A 22,387-nucleotide genomic window follows, 5' to 3' on the forward strand; every position below is an offset into this window, starting at 1 on the left:
GGTTTTTTTACCTTTTTTTTTTTTTTTTTTTTTAAAGCTTGAGAAGCACAATGTTTGTAAGGAGAACTATTAAATATTTTAAGTTATTTAATGTAATGTTAACGTTAAAATAACCTCTTGGTGTTAAAAATGTTTACTTACAGCAGCTCCCAACTAAAAATAACACAACATAACACAATGCATAGATTTAAAATAATCTTCACATAGTAATGCAACATGCTAATTTTGTTACAAATAGGTGTCTGGGCCACATGTACATGACATGATATTTTATAATGAAGAAAATGAAATGACATTTTAAGTGCACTATAGGATATTTAACATGTGTAATAAACGTCAAAATTTGCCAAAATGTATATAGTGCACTTCGAATCTCGTTCCAGTCTTTTGTACAAATTGTGTTGACTGCATTTATCACCTGTTACGTGCATTTTTGTCACTTCGCCAGTTTTGAGGTTTATTTAATATTTATTGATAGAAACATAAATCACAGAAATATTATAGAAATATAAATGTTATCCGTAGTTCTTTGTTTTGAGCCAAGATGAAATGAAAGAATATATAGTTCAGGTACAATATAATGTACAGTTTCATTCAAAAGGTCAACAAGATTTTTAAAAAAATTTTTTTATTAATACTGTGACAGTAAAGACTTTACATTGTTACAAAAACATTTCTATTTCAAATGAATGCTGTTCTGTAAAACTTTCTATGTCACAGCTGTTTTCAGCATTGATAATAATAAACGTTTCTTGAGCAGCGAATCAGCATATTAGAATGATTTATGAGTAATGATGCTGAAAATTCAGCTTTGCATCACAGAAATAAATGACATTTCAAATGTATTAAAATAGAAAGCAGTTCAGTACCGTTTTTACTGTATTCTTTTTTTTCAAATAAATGCAGCCTTGTTGAGTCTTCTTTCAAAAACATTACAAAAACAACCTTTGTACAGACCTTTGAATATAGTGTAATATTAAATATTAATGTATATCGATGTATATTATTAATGCATTTTTGGCCATTCATTGTGATAGAGGTCTTCCCCATCAAGAAACTGTCTCTCATGGTTGTCTCATGTTCTGTTCAGGTGGGCTGGTAATGGGAACAGGCATTGAGTCTTCATCTCACATCTTCGGCCTGTTTCAGCACATTTGTGTGGCTTTTGAGCTGGTGTTGGCTGATGGTAGTCTGGTCCGCTGCACTGAGGTGAGTCCTTTATTACAGATGATATAAAACACACACACACACAGACAAGTTAAAACAAATGTTTTAAAACAAAATTATTGCTCACAGAAAGAAAACTCTGACCTGTTCTATGCCGTACCCTGGTCCTGCGGTACTCGGGTTCCTGGTTGCGGCAGAGATCCGGATAATCCCAGCTCGAAAATGGGTGAAGCTTCGCTACGAGCCTGTGCGTGGCCTGGATGCTATCTGCAAGAAGTTTGCAGAGGAATCAGCCAATAAGGAGAACCAGTTTGTGGAAGGACTGCAGTACTCTCGGGACGAGGCTGTGATTATGACGGGTGCCATGACAGATCATGCAGAGACTGAGAAGGTGATAATTAATGTTCTGTACTGCAAATCTGATTGCTTTTACTTAGTAAGTTTTCTATGGCCCACTTGCTAGCTCTCTAAATATTGGCATCGGCCATTGAAGAGTCCAAATTTCCCAATGGACCTGGTGCATGTTCGTTTACAATTAAATACCATTGTATTATCATACCGTTAATTTTCTCTGTTTTTCCTTTGTCTTTTAGACTAACTGTATAGGTTACTATTACAAGCCATGGTTCTTTCGGCATGTGGAGGGTTTCCTGAAGCAGAACCGAGTTGCAGTGGAGTACATTCCTCTCAGGCACTATTACCACAGACACACCCTCAGCATCTTCTGGGAATTACAAGTATTGCTCTGGAAAATTGCACTCAACAACAAATTACCAAATGATCTTCTTCTTCTTCTTCTTTTTTAGGAAATACCAACAATATAATAATAACAGAAATAGGTTATTAAATCATTTAAACTCTGACAAACACAAAAAATAAATAAATAGCTAAACATATTAGTAATGCCCACATATATTGCCGTCACTTTTCTAAGCCATTTTGGCAGAAAATTTTTGCCAACTGCTCTCACAGTGATTTTTAGTGGCTGTATGAAGTCAGTTTTTCTCAAGTTCACACAGTTGTCCTAACAGATTAACTGTAGGTGTAGAGAATCACAATAACTTAATTCACAACAGTTCTTCATTTTTAACAACATGCACTACCATTTAAAAATGTGGGGTTATGTGATTTTTTTAAAAATGCTTTTAGAAAGTTTCTAATGCTGACCAAGGCTGTGTTTATTTTATCAAAAATACAATAAGCAAAGTAATTGTGAAATATATGTTCCAGTTTAAAATGACATTTTTTTTTGTTTAAATTTAGTATATTTTATATGTAATGTATTCCTGTGATGGCAAAGCTGATACATATTTTTCAGGATTCTTCCGTCAGTAGAATGTTCAAAAGAGCATAATTTATTAGAAACAGAAATTTTATAACATTAAAAATGGCTTTACTGTCACTTTTGATCAATTTAACACACTTTTAAATGGCAATGTATCTTATTGTTTTATCATTTAAAACCTAGCAAACTTGCTAAATGTTTTGCTTGAAAATATTTGCTTTATTTCTTTCAGATAGATGCCACTTGGTTTGATATTGTTTTATATAATGCAATGACATTTATTCATTTTTAAGTAAAACTCAAATGTCTAAATACCTTTTGGGACCGCTCTATATGTACCTGTGTATTATAATTTTTGCATCCATTATTCTAAATGTATAGAATTGTAAACATTTCTTTTTATTATTCCTTTATTCGTTTTATTTTTCAGGTCTCAACGAGTATCCCATAATACAACCATGTTATTTATTCAAGTCCAATGTAATGTGAGGAGTTTAGTATATGCAAGTATGATTTTTGGCAGACTTTCTCCACAGTTATGCTAACATAATATTTGCTGTACGATTGGTGCTGTATTATGATTGGATCTGTAGGGATTGTATCTTATATTATTAATATCAGACTCTTATTGAGAAAGCCTGTTACAAGTTTTAACTTTCAATTTGGCTTTGGGTTTGTAGTGTACACCTAAAGTTTATCAAGAGTTTGAGACATGCACTTCCTCCTCTATGATTCCATTAGCTATAGGATTTTCCAGTTGTCCCATAATGCGTAGTTTGAGGAAGGACCATTATTCTTCTCATCCATCTTAATCAAGCCATCGCTCTCTCTCTCTCTTAAACCTTCTCTGTCACTCTCAAACATACTCACACAGTTTCGATGCATTATATCCACTAAAGCTGTCCATTAGCTACAGGAAGTGTGTCTTGTCTGTTGATTGGCAGCACTAGTCTAACATTACATAAATTATGCAGCTAAAGCTGAAATGGACAAGGTCAGGAGTATCTTGACTTTCAAACATGACTTTTCTGATATCGATTGGTCATTTCTTTTCTGTCTTCTTATTCTAAATCTTGTTCTCCTTTACCGTTTCATCTGTTATGGATATTTTCCATCTTATTTCCATCCACCATTCCTTGTTGTCTGTTTTTCAGGACATCATTCCGTTTGGGAATAACCCGTTGTTCAGGTATGTGTTTGGCTGGATGGTTCCTCCTAAGATCTCCCTGCTGAAGCTCACTCAGGGAGAGACCATCCGCAAACTGTACGAGCAGCACCATGTGGTGCAGGACATGCTGGTCCCAATGAAACACATCAAGACCTCCATCCTACGCTTCCACGAGGACATACATGTGAGACATCCAAACACGCACACAAATATACATATATTAGGTGAGAATCGATAGCTAATATGTGACCCTGGATCACAAAACCAGTCATAAGGGTCAATTTTTCGAAATAGAGATTTATACATAATCTGAAAGCTGAATTAATAAGCTTTCCATTGTTGTATGGTTTGTTAGGATAGGACAATATTTGGCCGAGATACAACTATTCGAAAATCTGGAATCTGAGGATGCAAAAAAAAATCTAAATATTGAGAAAATCGCCTTTAAAGCTGTCCAAATGAAGTTCTTAGCAATGCATATTACTAATCAAAAATTAAGTTTTAATATATTTACAGTAGGAAATTTACAAAATATCTTCACGGAACATGATCTTTACTTAATATCCTAATGATTTTTGGCATAAAAGAAAAATCGATAATTTTGACCCATACAATGTTTTTTTGGGTATTGCTAAAAATATACCCCAGCGACTTAAGAGTCAAGACAGGTTTTGTGGTCCGGGGTCACATATATAAGAATAAGAATATATGTAATATATAAGAAAGTATTCGTTTTATTCAGGATGCGTGATCAAAGGATGCATTAAAGTGATCAAAAGTGACAGCAAACACATTAATAATGTTTCAAAAGATTTATATTTGAAATAAATGCTGTTTTTTAACTTTCTATTCATCAAAGAATCCCCTAAAAAAAATGTATCATGGTTTCCACAAAAATATTAAGTAGCACAACTTTTCTCAAGTTTGATAACAATAAGAAATGTTTCTTGAGCAGCAAATCAGCAGAACACTTTAAAAACATACCAGCCCTAAATTTTGAATGCTAGTATATGATAAAAGCTTGGAAGTGATTGGATGTACTACAGTTAGTGCATTGATTTGTTGATGTTATATGTGTGTTGTAGGTGTATCCTCTGTGGCTTTGTCCCTTCATGCTCCCCAACCAGCCAGGAATGGTGCATCCTAAAGGAGATGAAGATGAACTGTATGTTGATATGAATATATGTAATATATAAGAAAGTATTCATTTTATTCAGGATGCGTGATCAAAGGATGCATTAAAGTGATCAAAAGTGACAGCAAACACATTAATAATGTTTCAAAAGATTTATATTTTAAATAAATGCTGTTTTTTAACTTTCTATTCATCAAAGAATCCCCTAAAAAAAATGTATCATGGTTTCCACAAAAATATTAAGTAGCACAACTTTTCTCAAGTTTGATAACAATAAGAAATGTTTCTTGAGCAGCAAATCAGCAGAACACTTTAAAAACATACCAGCCCTAAATTTTGAATGCTAGTATATGATAAAAGCTTGGAAGTGATTGGATGTACTACAGTTAGTGCATTGATTTGTTGATGTTATATGTGTGTTGTAGGTGTATCCTCTGTGGCTTTGTCCCTTCATGCTCCCCAACCAGCCAGGAATGGTGCATCCTAAAGGAGATGAAGATGAACTGTATGTTGATATCGGAGCGTATGGGGAGCCCAAAGTCAAACACTTTGAGGCCAGATCATCCACACGGCAGCTAGAGAATTTTGTCAGAGATGTTCATGGGTCTGTTATCTCTTTTCACCTTTCCACTGTTTGGTAGAACCATGTTTATAAAAATTAGGCCAAAGTTCAACAACCGGTTTATAGAATTCAGTAAAATTGTCTGTGGAAAAAGGTCTTTAAAATGTAATAGTTGAAGTAATACTGTAGAGTATTGTATAACACAAGTCCTTCCTTCCATTTCTAGATTCCAGATGCTGTATGCTGATGTATACATGGAACGACAGGAATTCTGGGAGATGTTCGATGGCACATTGTATCATAAACTGAGAAAGCAACTCAACTGTGAAAATGCATTTCCTGAAGTCTATGACAAAATCTGCAAGTCCGCAAGACACTGAATCCAACCAAACCTGAAAGATGCCCAGTAGAACAGCTGAAAAAAACTGTACAACCCCTTTGTTAAAGTAAATTAGCATATTGGGGCAGATGCACTTAAAGGACAAATACTTTTATTTTACGAAGGAGCACCAGCTAAATTTTCAACCCCCTTGTCATACGTCTATGTTTAAAGGGGTCATATGATGCTGCTAAAAAGAACATTATTTTGTGTATTTGGTGTAATGAAATGTGTTTATGCGGTTTAAGGTTAAAAAAACACATTATTTTCCACATACTGTACATTATTGTTTCTCCTCTATGCCCCGCCTTTCTGAAACGTGTCGATTTTTACAAAGCTCATCGGTCTGAAAAGCGAGGTGTGCTCTGATTGGCCAGCTATCCAGTTGTAACACTCCAAAGAGAAATGAAAAATTGAAATCGAATCATATGATCCCTTTAAGCCAAAAAGTAAAGGCCCTTATTATTCCTAAGGTTTAACACGTGATTAGATTCATTAAAACAATATATACTGCTTAACAGACAGTTTATGTGCATTCAGATGTGAATAAATATAAACTATAAATGAAACTATCTCAGAGTATGTTGACCAATGATCTGTTAAGCATTATATCTATAAAAAAAAAAGTTTTAATAAAAGAGTTACCAATGATTATTTAAAAAAAATATATATTTAAGAAGATATTCTCTATTTTCCTACATTGTGAATGTTGTCTACCTCAACACAAAATGTCTTAATATCTAACACAGTGATTTATTTTGGAGGTGTATACAAAGGGATATTTTATCTACTAAAATCATTAGAGCACTTCTTTATGTAAGCCTGGCACAAATTAGTACAAATAGTTTTAAATAAAATACAAATAGTATTTGTTTTTGACCTGTAACGTACCACTTTTTATTCTAAAGTACATATATTTGTTCTAATTATGGATTTACTTTTGTCATTAGTACAGTTATTGTTGATTACATGTAGATTAGGATATTTTAGGTCTATAAACAAAACAATAACAGTATTCATATCTGTGGCCTTCTGAACTTGTTTTTGCCCTTTTATACTGTGTTCACAATATATTTCTGTATTTGTATTTTCAGTGTAGTTAGCAGTCTCTACAAACCCATTAAAATGAATAATTGAACTCGTCTACAGACTGCTGTGCTGTCAATAACAGTGAATTTGGCTTTGATCATCATAAAAATCTTCAATGAATCTCTAATAATGGAGCTTTTGGAGAGTTTTCCTGCTTTTTATGGTGGTGCTTAAAGTGTAATGGTTGGGTTGGAGTGGATTCATGGCTGAGGAACATATGCTATAAAAAACAATCATCCATCTGCTCCATTTGAACATTAACGCCTCCCAGTCTCTCCCTGTAACGTGATGCAGGCACATTATGATAATACCTTGTTCAGCAATCATTTCCATGTCATATTAATTGACATCCTTGCTTCAAGAGAACATTTTTCTCTTTTTGGTTTTCTATTTTTGGCAACCTTATCAATATTCCCTAAAAGTTAACCATACAAATCTTAACTAATATTTATTATCAATCATCAAAATGTACATAAATGATTGAAAAACTCTTAAGGATTCTTTCTTACAGCATATATATATATATATATATATATATATATAGCACTGTAAGTTGCCTTGGATAAAAGTGTCTACTAAATGCATAAATTATTATTAAGTGTGATGCAAATTAAAGGTGTAAAGTCATGTTTGTTGCCCTTCCAGAGGCATTTATTTTATAGAACTATAGCACAAGCAAATGATTTCACAAAATGAAATTTGTTACTCTTGGTTACTGTGCTGTAGGTTCCTTGAGTTTGAAGGGTTAGAGATACGTGTTTTGTGCTGAGTGTGTTCAGTTACTGTTGATATAAGGGAAATACTGAGTGTCTGAATGCAAAGATGGTCATTTTCCCTTTGACTTCTGTCTCTTTTCCACCAAAGCTGCCAAAGAATCCCCATAGACAATAGAGAGTTTTGTGTATCACCTAGATAATATATTGTAATAAGCTGTTATATCATTATCCTGCCAAAAACTAAGCTATCATACAAATCTGTGATATATAGAATTATAATTATAATTATTACTATAGCTAAACTTGTTGGAATTCATTTATTGCAGCATCTGCATCATGCAAGCTTGGCCTAAGGTATCTTTTCTACACACATTTACAAACCCACTCACAGATGTTTGCATGAAGTTCCTAGTTTTTTAGGAATCACTGATTTTGTTCTCATTTAGTTGCACATAGTAATTGCTGTAATCTTATGCCCTGAACAATTGTTCATCAAAGCAGTGAGACAACAGTGAAGAAAGCGCCCAAGAGAATAAACCTGTCCTTTGCTTATTCACACTCATTAAATGCAAACCAATGACATGTTGAGCACTAATTAATCCACCAGTTTGAACATGCCATATAAAGCCACAGTGAGAGTGAATGCTGTGTTTATTTACAGTCAGAACAGCTATAATTAAGGACTTTATCAGCTAACTGGTCCTTTGTTGTGGCAAGCAACTGCTAACGTCAAATGTGTACAAAAATTATGTAAATATTTGTCAAAAAATAATCAAGTGGTTTACTTATTGTACTACTACTACTACTACTACTAATATAATTATTAATGAAATTAATAAAATAATATACTTTGAAAGAAATCCCAAACCTTACATTGAAATGTTTACATTTATTTATTTTTAAAGAAGTGCCTTATGCTCATCAAGGCTGCATTTATTTGATAAAAAAAACAGTAATGTTGTTATTACACACACACAAAGTATATTATTATTATTATGTTACTATCATTAGTGATTATTCAAGTAGTAGTACTAGTAGTAGTAGTAAACAAGTAAAACACATTGTAAAACACAATATTTTTGACAAGTATTTGGGACACAGGTAAAAAGTGTCTTTTTTTCTTGGTTAATTTATGGAATTCTATATATATATATATCACGTATCTTGTCAGTGTCTGCGCTTGCTTGGCCATTTGCTGCGGAGAAAATAAGGAAAGTGTGTTCAAGCGCCAGCAGAAAACAGTGTAAAGAAATAGTGGCAGCCGTCGCGTGAAGGCCTCCTCGTGGTAAGACCAAAGAGTGTAAAGACCAGTGTTGCCAAACCCCTCCCTCAGAAAATCTCTAGAACCACCCTCAAAAGTCTCCATTTTTCACAATTCTGTCTGTATAGGTCTTTTATTAAGTTTTTAGTTTTATTTAATTTGAGTTATTTTAATACTTCAACAAAATAATTGAAATGAAAATATATATATATTGAATTTATAAATGTGTATGTATATATACAGTATGTGTATGTGCAGTACAGTATGTGTGTGTGGTTGTACATACACATATAATGTAGTTGGTTTTTTGGTGTTTGGCTTAGTGTTATGTTAGAATCATTATTATACTCTTATACCTTTTGTTCTTTAATATTTTGAATTGTTTTTAGCTTTATTTTTTTGTTTTTCATTTAAATGTTAAGTTTTGAAATTTTGTTGTATGCATTTGTCATTTTTATTTAATCTCTTTATTTTTAAAATGTGTATAAGTAGTATTTATAAAGTTGTAGCTTTTAGTTTTGGATCTGTTTTTAGTTGTTTTAATACTATAATTGATTGCTTCTGTTGTCCTCATTTGTAAGTCGCTTTGGATAAAAGCGTCTGATAAATGACTAAATAAATAAATATATATATATATATAACTTCCGTTCTTCTTCTACTTTATATTATTATCACTGATTTTGTCCATTCACACCCATTAAATACAGACATGGAAACGGTCCGTATTTAATGGGTGTGAATAAATATTGGGACAGGTTCGGGTTAGATGGGTTAGGGTTAGATCATATGCCTTGTTTTTATAACTAGCTTTATATAAAACAATACATGTCTTTTGTTCCTTATTTAGAAAATTAAACGCTTAAACGTGCGTGTGTGTGTGTGTTTATAAATGTACAAGAGACACGTTTTCTTTCATCAATAATTACCGTAATCAAGAAAACCCGTCTACATAAAGCACGCCCATCAGTATACAAAACCACGCCCAACAATAGCGACAACATCCACAAACCACCAAACCTGCTTTGATCGCCGAGTACGCATAAACCCCGCCCACCGGTCTGACCCAGTCCGAGAGCTACCGCCGCTGCATACCGGTTCCTCCTTTATCGTACATTTATGGTGTTGCTACTGGCCGTGACGCGCAACCGTCCACCGACGATTTACACAGTCACGGGTGATCGTCCGGTAAGTAGATCGACATCATGGTGACAGCATGTAGTAGTAATGATATCCAGTCTTTCATAATCTAGGTGTAGCTTTCACACGAGTGCTCTGTCTTGTACTTTGGTGCCAGTTCAAACAGCAAAGGACTTTCCTCTGTTGGAGAGAGTCGCTGTGCTTAATCTTAAACTTTGGAGGTTTGTACACCGTGGCTGTGTCTCAACAACTAGTGAGCCGCCTATATAGACAGCACTATTGGCGGCATTACAGGCGCGTGCTTACTTAAAAGGAGCCAAAGATGCAGTATAGGTAGGCAGCCCAGTAGGTTTTGAGACACAGCCCACATTCTGGACATAGCGAATCAGCCTGTTTTCTCCCTGCACAATCCCTGCGTTCCATTCGGAAGAGCTCATCCCTATGCCCTAATCCCTTAAAGGGGTCATATGATGCGATTTCAAGATTTCCTTTCTCTTTGGAGTGTTACAAGCTGATTGTGCATAGATAAGATCCCTGAAGTTGCAAAGACTAAAGGTGACTGTGAAACATCAGCTCCAGTGGCGCAGATGGATAAGTGCGTGCTCATGGCTTTTTGACGCGATCGACCCGGGTTCGATCCCGCATTTTGCCGAACTTTTTTTTTCTCCCTTTTCAAATCTCGTATTAGCAGTTTACCCTACGGAGTGAGAGCTTCGAAGGGGTGAAGGGTGTAGGGGACCAAACAACTGTTTCTTGAAGTGCCCTTCTGCGTCATCATCACGTGCACACACGGAGGCGCCGTCATCATTCAAAGAATCTGCGCAAAGGATCATGGGAGCCCGAAGTGTCCATCAGTTGTACCCTTCGAAATCCTTCATTCCGTCAAGGAACGCACCGAATAAGTGCTAGACTACTGCATTCACGCTTACCATTCTTAAAGCGACAGTTTACCCAAAAATGAACATTTGTTATATACCCCTATGTCTTGTATGACTTTTTCTGTGGAACACAAAACATACTAGTTTAGATTGACAGCCTCTGTCATCTTTCACTTTATAGGCATATTTTTCCTTACAATGGAAGTGAATGGTGACTGGTGTCAAGGTTGCCAAGCCCCCTTTTTTTCCCGCGAGTTAAAGGTTTTACACACTGCATAAATTATAATTAACTTAAATGCTCGTATTGAAATATTTAATCCATTTTATGTGGATTTCTGTGCCTGACGACGAGGCAGACTAAGGAGATTTTGATGTGAGGAAGGTGAATTGGTAGTAGTCTTTGAGCTCTTGTGAGCTCTTTTTTTTAATAGTCTGTTTTTATGATTACTACTAGCCTATATAGTGATTTTGTATATATAATGATGTGTGTAATGTGTAACAGTGACTGTAAAATGTATATTTTAGACATGGAAGCTGCATATTTTTAGTTTTGATGTTTGGGCTAGTTTTGATTGGCCATTGGGCTAGTTTTTTTTTTTTGCTCAGATCTGGCAACCATGACTGGGGTTGTCATTCAGTGACAGAATTTTCTTTTTTGGGCGGGGGTTGAACAATACTTTTTTTAAAAATTGCTTTTACCTTTTCAGTGTATTTTCCATTTGTCTTGTTGCTTTGCTACCACCACACAATAGTTTGTAGTCAGAGTGCCTGATATGATTTATATTAGGTGGCAGATTTTATTTTTTTTTTGCTTGTTCCATTATGGTATGCCCTGTTAGTCATGTGGGTGAAAGGTGATCGCCTCCACCTCTTTTGTTTATTACTGCAGGGTGTGTTTTGTAGTGTGCATAAAGTAAATGTCTTAAGACTTGTTTAACATATTAAAACTGTTATGACCTCTGAGTCTTGCATAAACCTTGTGTGATGTAAGAACAATAAGGCAGATGGCATTTTTGTGTCACACCTTTAAACAGCATAGTGACAGTGAGTGAGGGAGGTGAAAGACGATAGCGTGCCTGTCACAATGTCTACAGACAGAGAGCCTCCCGTCACCTCCAAACTCCTTCACCTCATGTTTCTCTCCACCTTCTGGGGAATGCAGATATGGGTCACCTTCATATCAGGTAGGTGTGGTCACGGTTTTTCATTGCATTTCATTGATGATAGATCATTAATAGAATGATTTTAGTGTAGGCTACTTCAAATCTTAAAGTATATTTAAGAAAGTTATTTAAAAAAAAAAAAATCTGTACTTGCAGGTAATATAATATTAATGAAAGGCCACTTAAAGAGAGTACACTTTTACTTTAAAGTATAATATAAATCATTATGTTTTATCTTTTGTCATTCTTTAAAGAAATACACTTTTTTTTAGATGTGTTAACTAACATACTAAAGCACAAGTACTTCATTATAATTTTAACTGTATATTACATTTATCGTTCATATTTACAGTGCACAGCATAAATGAGTACACCCCCTCTGAAACTTAACAAATTCAGCAATTACTCTTTGCTTAGAAGACATGTTATGTTTTTTTTAGAGATCTAATATTCCAGCAAGTCTGCTTGATCAGTTACCAAAGAAGAATGTTAAAATTATTCAAGAAAATACCATTTTCTTATCAAAGTGATACAGTGTTGTGTTGCAAAAATGAGTACACCCTCCTGAAAGTTACTAAATAAATTATATTTTAGTTTACCGTAAATGCTTGTTTGTATATTCGGCAGTACACTTTAACCATATATCAAAGACAATAGAAGTAATTACACATAAAGATGTACTTAAGTTGGTCAACAATGCACTCTAACACTTTAGCACTCTAACCAATTGCATTTAAAATAAATTTGAACTATTATATATTTTTATTTAATTGTAAATTGCAGATAAGTGTCTGAAGACCTTAGATTCAGTTTGCACTCAGGCATATTCTTTCAAGGTATATTATTTCCATAACAAGTACTATTTTTAAAAGTATGCTGAAGTGTACTTTTTTTTTTTTAACGAGGATAGTTTTATACATGAAACTAGTACAGTATTCTGTTATAAACAAGGTTTATGATATGCTTAAGGTTAACTTAATTTAATTTTTTTGTTCAGGCTTTGTAATGGACAGCCATCTAAACCGACACACGTTTGGCTTCATCAAGAGCCGGCTCTTCCCGTTATACCTGCACATCGGCTCAGCCTGCGCTTTCTTCAACCTCACAATCTTTGCCATGTACCATCCTAGCAACATGCTCAATGACAAAGAGGCCTTCCAGGTATTCAGAACATAATGTTCCCAGATATTCTGAAAAGATGTTATTTGAATAGTTCACGCAAAAATGATGACTATCATGTCATTCCAAACCTGTAGAATTTCTATTCTTCTGTGGAACAAAAAAGGAGATATTTTGAAAAAATAGAGCTCCAAATTTGTATTATTATCTGACAATTCCTTTAGCTTTAGGTGAGCTGAAAACCAATGTGACTGAATCTTTGGCTTGAACTTGAGGACTGGATCAGTTTGAATTATGAATAAATCAGTGGTTTTGTTGGATCAACTCATTCTCTGACTAAAATCAGATTCAAAAGAAAGATTTATTCATGAATTGAGCATTTTTAGTTCTCTCATGAATGTGCACGTTATAGGAATAGTTCGCCTAAAAATTAAAATTGGCTGAAAATGTACTCATTCTCAGGCTGTCCAAGATATAAATGAGTTTGTTACTTCATTGGAACCGATTTGGAGAAATGTAGCATTACATTACTTGCTCACCAATGGGTCCTCTGCAGTGAATGGGTGCCGTCAGAATGAGAGTCCAAACAGCTGATAAAAACATCACAATAATCCACAAGTAATCCACATGACTAGTCTATCAATTAATGTATTGTGCAGTGAAAAGCTGCATGTTTGTAAGAAACTAATTCATCATTAAGACATTTTTAACTTCAAACCATTGCTTCCAGCCAAAATATGAGTCCTCTATCCATAATCCTGCTTTCTCCAGTGAAAAAGTTGCCTCGTCTGAATCAGGAGAGAAATATGCACAGATCAAGCACCGTTTACAAGCCAAAACAGTTTTAAATTAATATGTTAGTGGATTTTGATATGAGAGGACAACGCTATTTGGAGGGGTGTGGATTACTTGTGGATTATAGTGATGTTTTAAATCAGATGTTTGGACTCTCATTCTGACGGCACCCATTCACTGCAGAGGATCCATTGGTGAGCAAGTGATGTAATGCTTAATTTCTCCAAATCTGTTCCGAGAAAGAAACAAACTCAACTACATCTTGGACGGCCTGAGTGTGAGTACATTTTCAGCAAATTTTTAGATTAACTATTAGGTGAACTGTTTCTCACACAAAGCTAGTATATCCTATATCCTATACTTGTGAACTAACCTTTTAACCTTTATGTAAGGTAACAGACTCTCTTGATTCCACCAGCTTTCTGTTTTTTCCCCCAGATCTTCATTTTTTTCGTCTGTGTGACCGTGGCGGCAGTGAATGCCCAGTGGTTTGGTCAGATGACCTCGGGAATCATGGCAGACATGCACCTGATTGAGCAGGCCTGTGGATTGGGTCAGGACATCGGACTCTCATCCAATCGGGAAGCATATGCCAAGCTCTGCCAGACAGATCCCAAGTATAAAAAGCTGAGTGGTCGGCTGTGGCTGTATCACCTGCTGTCCTCCCTTTGTAACCTCTGCTGTATCGTATGTAATGGATACAGCCTATATTACCTGGCAGAAAACCTCACCACCCTCTGATGACCTTCCTGCAACATAGTGGAGTTATACTTCCACAATGCAATGCAAACCCTTGGTTAACGTCTGTGTGACTCCGGCAGCGATGACCTGCTCTCAGATACTGGATTACCTCCTGACAAATCTGGTTATTATTGTTACGGATTGTCTTTTTTAATCTTTGTTGTGCTAGTTTTAGTTTAGATATATGATTTATAGAGATTTTTATAGATAAGATATAGATGAGATTTTTTTGTAAATGTTACAGATAATGGCTGTGCATATTGAAATTATAAGATGTTACACTTTGCATGGTTGAGGAATGAGGAAAAACTGATATGCGAGTATAAATGAACAAAAATGGGAAGTGGAAGGGGCATTTTCAAAACCTTTCTCGACATTCTAGAAATTATGGCACATACTTTCTGTTTTCTCAACAAAGGCAACCTCACTCTGTCACAAATTAGTCAAATTATTTGATTTCTCTTTCAACGGCCAGCCTCACCCTGTTCTCCTGGAATGGGTCTGAATGTATCAACATGTTCGCGCACAATCTCTCATTATAAGTACACTTCCACATTTGAACAGGGATGAATATGCAAATTATGCTCTCATCTGGCTGTAGATTTAGAATTCTGTTGCTGTTTGTTGAAATAGAGCTTAAATTAAATGCACCCAGCACCAGTTGCACCACAGAATGTGATTATGCATGTTATACAAGTATTTTTTAATGACTCACAAACACATTCTTTTTTTTATACTGATTAACAGTGCATATAGTATTTAATCAGTGCACTGGATACAGCTGTGACTGTCCACTCAGAGCTAATATAGTCTAATATGTGCCTAATATATTAAAAATTAGAATATAAAATTATTTGTTTTAATTAAGTATAAAATTAATATTAAATGTGTTTATATATATATATTATTTACGCTACTACTGTTATTCATACTATATTTCTGTTCAGAAATTTGTGGTCAGTAAGTTTTTTTTTTTCTTTAAGAAATTAGTGTTTTTATTCAGCAAGGACACAATTGATCAAAGTGGCATTTATAATGTTACAAAAGATTTCTGTTTGAAACAAATGCTGCTCTTTTGAACTTTCTATTCATCAAAGAATTCTGGAAGAATTTTGTCAGTTTCCACTAAAATACTTTTTCAATAATACAGTTCCTTTCAACATGGATATGTTTTTTTTTTAGCACCAAATCAGCATATTAGAATTATTTCTGTAGGATCATGTGACACTGAATCCTTCGGCTTTGCCTTCACAGGAATAAATTACATTTTTAAATGCATAAAAAGAGAATACATTTATTTTAGATATTTATTTTTAAATCAAATAAATGCAGCCTTATTAAGCGTAAGATGTTTCAAAAAACATTAAAAATCTTACCGACCCCGAACTTTTGCACATATAGTTATGTCAGCCTGAGTTATGAATTAAGTTTAATATTTTAAATTGTGGCAAATATGCTGGTAAGACACATTTACAGGTGTACTCTATCTGAATCCATCAAGTTGATCTTTGCTGTGAGAGATTCAACACGAACCAGTTTATGTCCTGTTTGACCGCTTTTGCACACTGTGCCTTTTGCAGATGTTAAGCAACAACAAACCGGACTTGCTGGGTGTACATGACACATTGTGTGTTGCAGAGTCATGCCATTGGTCAAACACATGTGATGTGCCTAACTAATGTGTTAGTCATATAAAATTGTGTGTATTCAGATATAAAGCACTATTGTTATAATGGCGACACCTTACTTTGGAATGTAGCTTCTGTTTTCAGTCGCCTTACACAATCTGCTGTCTGGCCATCATATTTTTGTATCTTCATATCAGTTACAGTACAGTGCCTTGCATAGAGATATCTTTCAGTTTTAATACTGTTATGACTGTGTCCAGTAAGATGCTGGTGAGGCTATAGGTTTGTCCCTGTAATTGAGGATTGACTATATTTTATCAATGCAAATGAACCGGCAGCTACGGACCCTCTGTTAATGGTTATGTTTACTATATTTAACTTAAAATGTCATCTAGTAAAACATATGGTCAATAGAATGAAATGCATAGATTTGTGCTTAATACTGTGTTATTAAAGTTCCATTCATTTTTAGCTGAAATTTCATTCCTGTCTGCGTATGTAAATGAAGTAGTAGATGAAGAAAATGTAGCATTATCAGGTTTTCTGCCTGAATAAAAGGAAATTGCAATTTATACTGCATCACTTTAAGTAAAGCTGAAGTATGTGTTTTTTTATATTAAACAGCACAGTGAACGTTAATGTGAAAAGCAACCAGCCTGACACAGCAACATTGGTTCATCTATTGTGTGAATGACTGTTATCTATTTGTCTGTTTGACCAGTAACAGATTAGGGATGTTTGGGCAATCTGTTTGAAAACAGTTATTTTTGCAATTCCATTTGTGCAGAAATTACACATTGCCTTCAAGAATGAAGACTAATGTCTGAATTTGTGATGAATGTAAAGCTGTTGCAGTTCTGCTGTGAAATGTATGGAAATGGGTTGAATGTTTTTTTTTTTTCAAATAAATTTTAAAATTGTGTTAAGATTCTTATGTTTTTTGTTCATTAACAGGTTCGCACTGTGAATGTTAAATGTCAAGGAGACTCTGGAACTGGAGTTAAATATTTTACTGGCATATAATTCAAATATATATTTACAAACAACTACAAAAGCACTAAAATAAGAACATTTAGTAAATATAGGTGCACTTATTTTATAAAACAGATAGTTCTGGTTCCAGAAAATGATTGGTAAATTCATCAGTTTGTGACTGATATTTAACCGCACTATTTATGACCACCAGTGAGGGTTACGCTCTTGAAATTAAGGTTCTTTACTGGAATTGATGGTTCCATGAAGAACCTTTAACATTCCACTGAACAAAAGGTTCTTTAGATTTGGGGAAATAAATATTCTTTTAAGATCTGTTCACTGAAAGGTTGTTTGGAGAACCAAAAATGGTTCTCTAATGGCATTGCTGCAAAAACCCCCTTTATTTTTGAGTGATAAGGTGGTGAATACAAAAACATTAACAGAGATACCAAAAAAAAATAAATAAAAAATTGATCGTTGTATTTTATCTATACCAGGTTCCAGAAAACATTTTTACAGTTAGCACAACCAGCCAAATCTAATATTCACAGAGAAAATGTAACTGCTTTACATGGTGGCGATATAGTATGAATTTGTATGTTGTGATATGTACAGAAACACACGATTTAAAAAAAACAAAACAAAAAACACTAACCTAACCATGAAGGTCTGCCCCCAACCCTATCAGTGGGACATAAGCAGATCATATGAAAACATACAAATGAATTAGCCACCAATTAGCCAAAACTAAAAATAATTCTTGCGAATGAATTGCAATGAGAGTGTGTTGGTCCTTTATGTGAAACTTTACAATAAGGTCCCATTAGTTAACAACATTAACTAAAAATGAGCATTTGTTACAGTATGTATTACGTTAAAATACAGATATATACAAATACAAATATAAAAATACAGCTGTTAATTGTTAGTTCATGTTAGCGCAGGCCATTAAATAATTTTAACAGATACAACTTTTGATTTTAGTATTATATTAGTAATTGATGAAATTAACATAAACTAAGACTTGTATAAGCTTTAGAAGCATTTTTATTGTTAGTTGAAGTGAACTAATGTAGTTAACTAATGTTAACCAATGGAACCTTATTGTAAAGTATTACCCATCCTCTAATACTTCATACATTTCTAATAACTGCTCAGGAACTGAATAAACTCCATTTCATGCCACTAAAGTGGATAACAAAGTCTCATACTAGACCCGGTGTTAATCCTGAAGCTAGGATAGAGCGGTTGAGTAAATGTAGTCCGAATGATGTGGATGAGATTCATTGAGTCTGTGATGCTGTAAAACGCCAAAATCCCTGCAGAGAAATCGACATAAACGCCAGTCCTGCCAGCCCACTGCATTTTGGAAATCTTAGTTTCCCGTCCATTGTGCCAGAATGCATACATATCCTCAGAGCACACCAGACTCCAGGACTGGGCGTTTTGTCCAAATGCACACAGGGTGCTCTTTCCTTTCCGAATTTGTATGTTGTGATATGTACAGAAACACGCGATTTAAAAAAAAACAAAAAACACTAACCTAACCATGAAGGTCTGCCCCCAACCCTATCAGTGGGACATAAGCAGATCATATGAAAACATACAAATGAATTAGCCACCAATTAGCCAAAACTAAAAATAATTCTTGCGAATGAATTGCAATGAGAGTGTGTTGGTCCTTTATGTGAAACTTTACAATAAGGTCCCATTAGTTAACAACATTAACTAAAAATGAGCATTTGTTACAGTATGTATTACGTTAAAATACAGATATATACAAATACAAATATAAAAATACAGCTGTTAATTGTTAGTTCATGTTAGCGCAGGCCATTAAATAATTTTAACAGATACAACTTTTGATTTTAGTATTATATTAGTAATTGATGAAATTAACATAAACTAAGACTTGTATAAGCTTTAGAAGCATTTTTATTGTTAGTTGAAGTGAACTAATGTAGTTAACTAATGTTAACCAATGGAACCTTATTGTAAAGTATTACCCATCCTCTAATACTTCATACATTTCTAATAACTGCTCAGGAACTGAATAAACTCCATTTCATGCCACTAAAGTGGATAACAAAGTCTCATACTAGACCCGGTGTTAATCCTGAAGCTAGGATAGAGCGGTTGAGTAAATGTAGTCCGAATGATGTGGATGAGATTCATTGAGTCTGTGATGCTGTAAAACGCCAAAATCCCTGCAGAGAAATCGACATAAACGCCAGTCCTGCCAGCCCACTGCATTTTGGAAATCTTAGTTTCCCGTCCATTGTGCCAGAATGCATACATATCCTCAGAGCACACCAGACTCCAGGACTGGGCGTTTTGTCCAAATGCACACAGGGTGCTCTTTCCTTTCCTGCTGATGTCCTCATAGGACACTGCAATGTGCACGGGACCCTTCCCGCTCCACTCTGCCTCGAAGTAACATCGGCCGGACACGCTCTCCCTGCACAGGACCTGGTAATAGCTGTCAAACCTCTCTGGGTGGTCAGGAACAGACAGAGAGGTTTTGCTGCACGTCACCTCTCCAGTCTCTGAGGAAACGCTGAGGTTTCTGTGAGCCGTGTTCAGGTCTAGAGTCAGGGGACCCGAATCTGAAATCCAGAGACACAAGACATGGATTAACATACACAGTAATTCTGTTGTCGATTGTGTTGTTTGCATGTGTGTGTGTGTTACTCACATTCCAAAAACTGCTCTCTGATTTTAGGTTCAGGGGTAGGAATAAACTTCAGGTTTGTCACTAATAAGATCAAATATAAACAGTGCAGGCATTTTTAATATTCATACTTATTTTACTTTAATTTATTTCAATTTCTTTTAATGTTTAATAGTGTTTGGAATACTTGCAAGTATTTATTGCATACTGTATGAATTCTGACAGTTCTTCAAAAATAGAAAGTGAAACACTTCATAAACATTTCAAAAAAGAGTATGCGACATTAGAAAACCTAAAATAAATATTTGCATTTTAAATTATTTAATGTTAATTGTTTTAACGATATATTAAACATTGTCACATGACCTCCTCACATGTGAGTGCTTTCCATTTGACATCTTGGAAATAAGGATTATTTTTCTTTGTTTTATTGAACTATTGATTAGAGAGTTTTTAATTCAATGGTTTATCATTTAATTTTGTAAAATCAAAAATACTACTGGCAATATTATCCAATAATGACGAATCAGATTCTGATTCACTGATCACATTGAAATTCACTGTAAAAATTGCCACAAATTTACTCAACTCAACTTTTATTTATAAAGCACTTTCAAAACCATAAGAATGGACTAAAGTGCTGCACAGAGATTAATTAAAACTCTAAAAAACAACATACAAAACCAATACCATGACACCAATATAAATCGTACAACGAAATCACTCACATTAAACAGACCCACTCAAACGGCAAAAGCCTGATGAAATAAAGTCTTTAAGTTCCTTTTAAAAATGTCCATAGTTGACGAAGACTTTATGAATAGTGGCAAGGTATTCCAAAGTGTAAGAGCTAAAAGGTGATCTCCACTATGCCTTAAACGAGACCGTGGAACAGTTAAGAGCAAATTCTGGGAAGAGCGCAGATGACATTGTGATTGGTAAGGAGACAACATGTCTTTTATATACTCAGGAGCCTGATTGTGCAATGCTTTGTATACACAATCAGTGTACAAAGCAAATAATTTACAGTATTAAGTAAATTAAGAATACATTAAGAAAGTTATAATCTGTAGGCAAAAAATGACTGTGAAATAAATGCATGCTGGGTTATTTTCTGCCGAATTACTGCGAATCAACAGCAGAATTCTGCTAACAACAGTCATTTACAGCTCTTGTTTACTGTGAATTCACTTTATAAAGCTGTCATTAACCAGTTGGACACAAGAAAAGTCCTACTGTGGAATTACTATTAAAGTAATGTAATTATTAACCTGGAATATACGGTCATTTTACACTGAAATTTTTAGTTAGCATGCTATTCCAAACATATTCATATGATGACTTACCTTTTTTTGATAATTTCTCCAATTTCTTCTGGCACAGATCTTTAATGTCCTCACTCAGATATGTGAGTTTTCTTGACACCATCTCAAAAGAGAAGTCCGGATTGACTAGAACTGCAGGAGAGGTCACCAACTCCGGCTGACTACACAGTGTTTCATAACTCTGAGGAATTTAATGAAATAAACTCTCTTAGACCAAAATCACAAATGACATGTACTTTGGTGCCCAGAAGCACTGACGTCACCTTCAGGAACTGAGTTTTATCATCAAGGTGTGCAAGCATGTCGTATTCAGCATCTCTCCTCTTGAACTCTGCAATCTCCTGCTCTAGTTTCTCCATAAACCCATGTGCCTCGTCTAATTCCATCTGCTCCTTTGCTTTGATCATCTCTGTCACCTCAAAACACAGTGCCTCAATGGACTGAATCAGCTCACTGAAGATCTTCTCTGTCTCTTCCACTGCTGCCTGGGCAGAGCTCTGTTAGACAACATACAGAACCAGAGAAGTGATGAGTCCAAGAACCTCTCTGGGTCTCTTACTAATGAAGGATCATACGTTAACCCACACTATCCCACATGTCCATTAAGATTTTCCACCTCCTGTCAGTAATAGACTCACCCTGAGAGAGATTACGGCGTGACTCAGATCCTGTAGCTCCGTCTCACGCTCCTTTATGACCTGCTGGCATCGCCTCTGTGACTGTTTAAGCTCTTGCTGCAGACCAAAGGATACATACATGAAGAAACGTATTTTTTGGAAAAAAAAAAAAAAAACAGCAGCACATGTGATGAGAAAAACAAAACAAAAAAACTAGAATTATACATTTAAACATACCAACATGTTTCGGCTTTCAAACCTTCAGTCATCCAGTTTTTTTTCTCCTTCATTACACATTCTATACTGGATTTCTTTTTGTTGTTTCCCAGTTGATTTATTTCACGGTTCTTGTGAGACGAAAAGTACCATTTTTAATTATACTATTTTATTTTTTCAACATTTCTTTTGTGAAGAGTTTTCATTTCTGATTAAGATTCATTTTGATATTTTTTTTAGACATAAAGTTACAAATCAGAAGCTGTAGTATCATAATGAAGCAAAAAAGCCGGATATATCATTATTATTATTATTTATTAAGGGAAAAAAAAGCAGTGATGTGACCACCCCCCCCCCCCA

The 22,387-nt window shown here is 34.8% G+C and overlaps 2 protein-coding genes and 1 pseudogene across 4 annotated transcripts in view; 2 read left to right on the forward strand and 1 right to left on the reverse strand.

Annotated features, from left to right (window-relative positions):
• The window catches only part of LOC107697410 (delta(24)-sterol reductase-like), a 9,214-nt pseudogene extending 3,300 nt beyond the window's left edge, over nt 1-5,914 (forward strand).
• Nucleotides 5,915-9,719: 3,805 nt separating this feature from the next.
• On the forward strand, nt 9,720-14,933 carry LOC107697400 (transmembrane protein 205-like). Its single transcript, XM_016498169.1, has 4 exons — nt 9,720-9,947; nt 11,812-11,961; nt 12,938-13,101; nt 14,293-14,933. Exons 2-4 carry the CDS (start codon nt 11,862-11,864, stop codon nt 14,593-14,595), a joined length of 567 nt encoding a protein of 188 aa, XP_016353655.1. The 5' UTR covers nt 9,720-9,947; nt 11,812-11,861; the 3' UTR covers nt 14,596-14,933.
• Nucleotides 14,934-18,148: 3,215 nt separating this feature from the next.
• The window catches only part of ftr85 (finTRIM family, member 85), a 6,736-nt gene continuing 2,497 nt past the window's right edge, over nt 18,149-22,387 (reverse strand). Inside the window, exons 2-7 of one of the 3 annotated variants that reach the window (XM_016498209.1) lie at nt 21,833-21,928; nt 21,458-21,691; nt 21,216-21,375; nt 19,894-19,953; nt 19,562-19,804; nt 18,149-18,673 (exon numbers count right to left, since the gene is read on the reverse strand). In XM_016498209.1, the coding sequence (XP_016353695.1) occupies nt 18,384-18,673; nt 19,562-19,804; nt 19,894-19,953; nt 21,216-21,375; nt 21,458-21,691; nt 21,833-21,928 (1,083 nt within the window). In that variant the 3' untranslated portion in view covers nt 18,149-18,383. Of the gene's footprint in view, nt 18,674-19,036; nt 19,805-19,893; nt 19,954-21,215; nt 21,376-21,457; nt 21,692-21,832; nt 21,929-22,387 lie in introns of those variants that run through there. The other 2 variants (XM_016498200.1, XM_016498192.1) reach the window with 2 other exon arrangements.

The sequence above is a fragment of the Sinocyclocheilus anshuiensis genome, unplaced genomic scaffold (assembly GCF_001515605.1).
Source record: "Sinocyclocheilus anshuiensis isolate Anshui unplaced genomic scaffold, SAMN03320099.WGS_v1.1 scaffold801, whole genome shotgun sequence".
Lineage (NCBI taxonomy): Eukaryota > Metazoa > Chordata > Actinopteri > Cypriniformes > Cyprinidae > Sinocyclocheilus > Sinocyclocheilus anshuiensis.

Bases quoted from the DNA above. Each gene is read 5' to 3' on its own strand.
- LOC107697400 (XM_016498169.1), top strand. From the start codon at position 11,862: ATGTCTACAGACAGAGAGCCTCCCGTCACCTCCAAACTCCTTCACCTC. The intron at 11,962-12,937 runs GTAGGTGTGGTC...TTTTTTGTTCAG, and splicing joins ATGGGTCACCTTCATATCAG to GCTTTGTAATGGACAGCCAT. The intron at 13,102-14,292 runs GTATTCAGAACA...TTTTTCCCCCAG, and splicing joins ATGACAAAGAGGCCTTCCAG to ATCTTCATTTTTTTCGTCTG.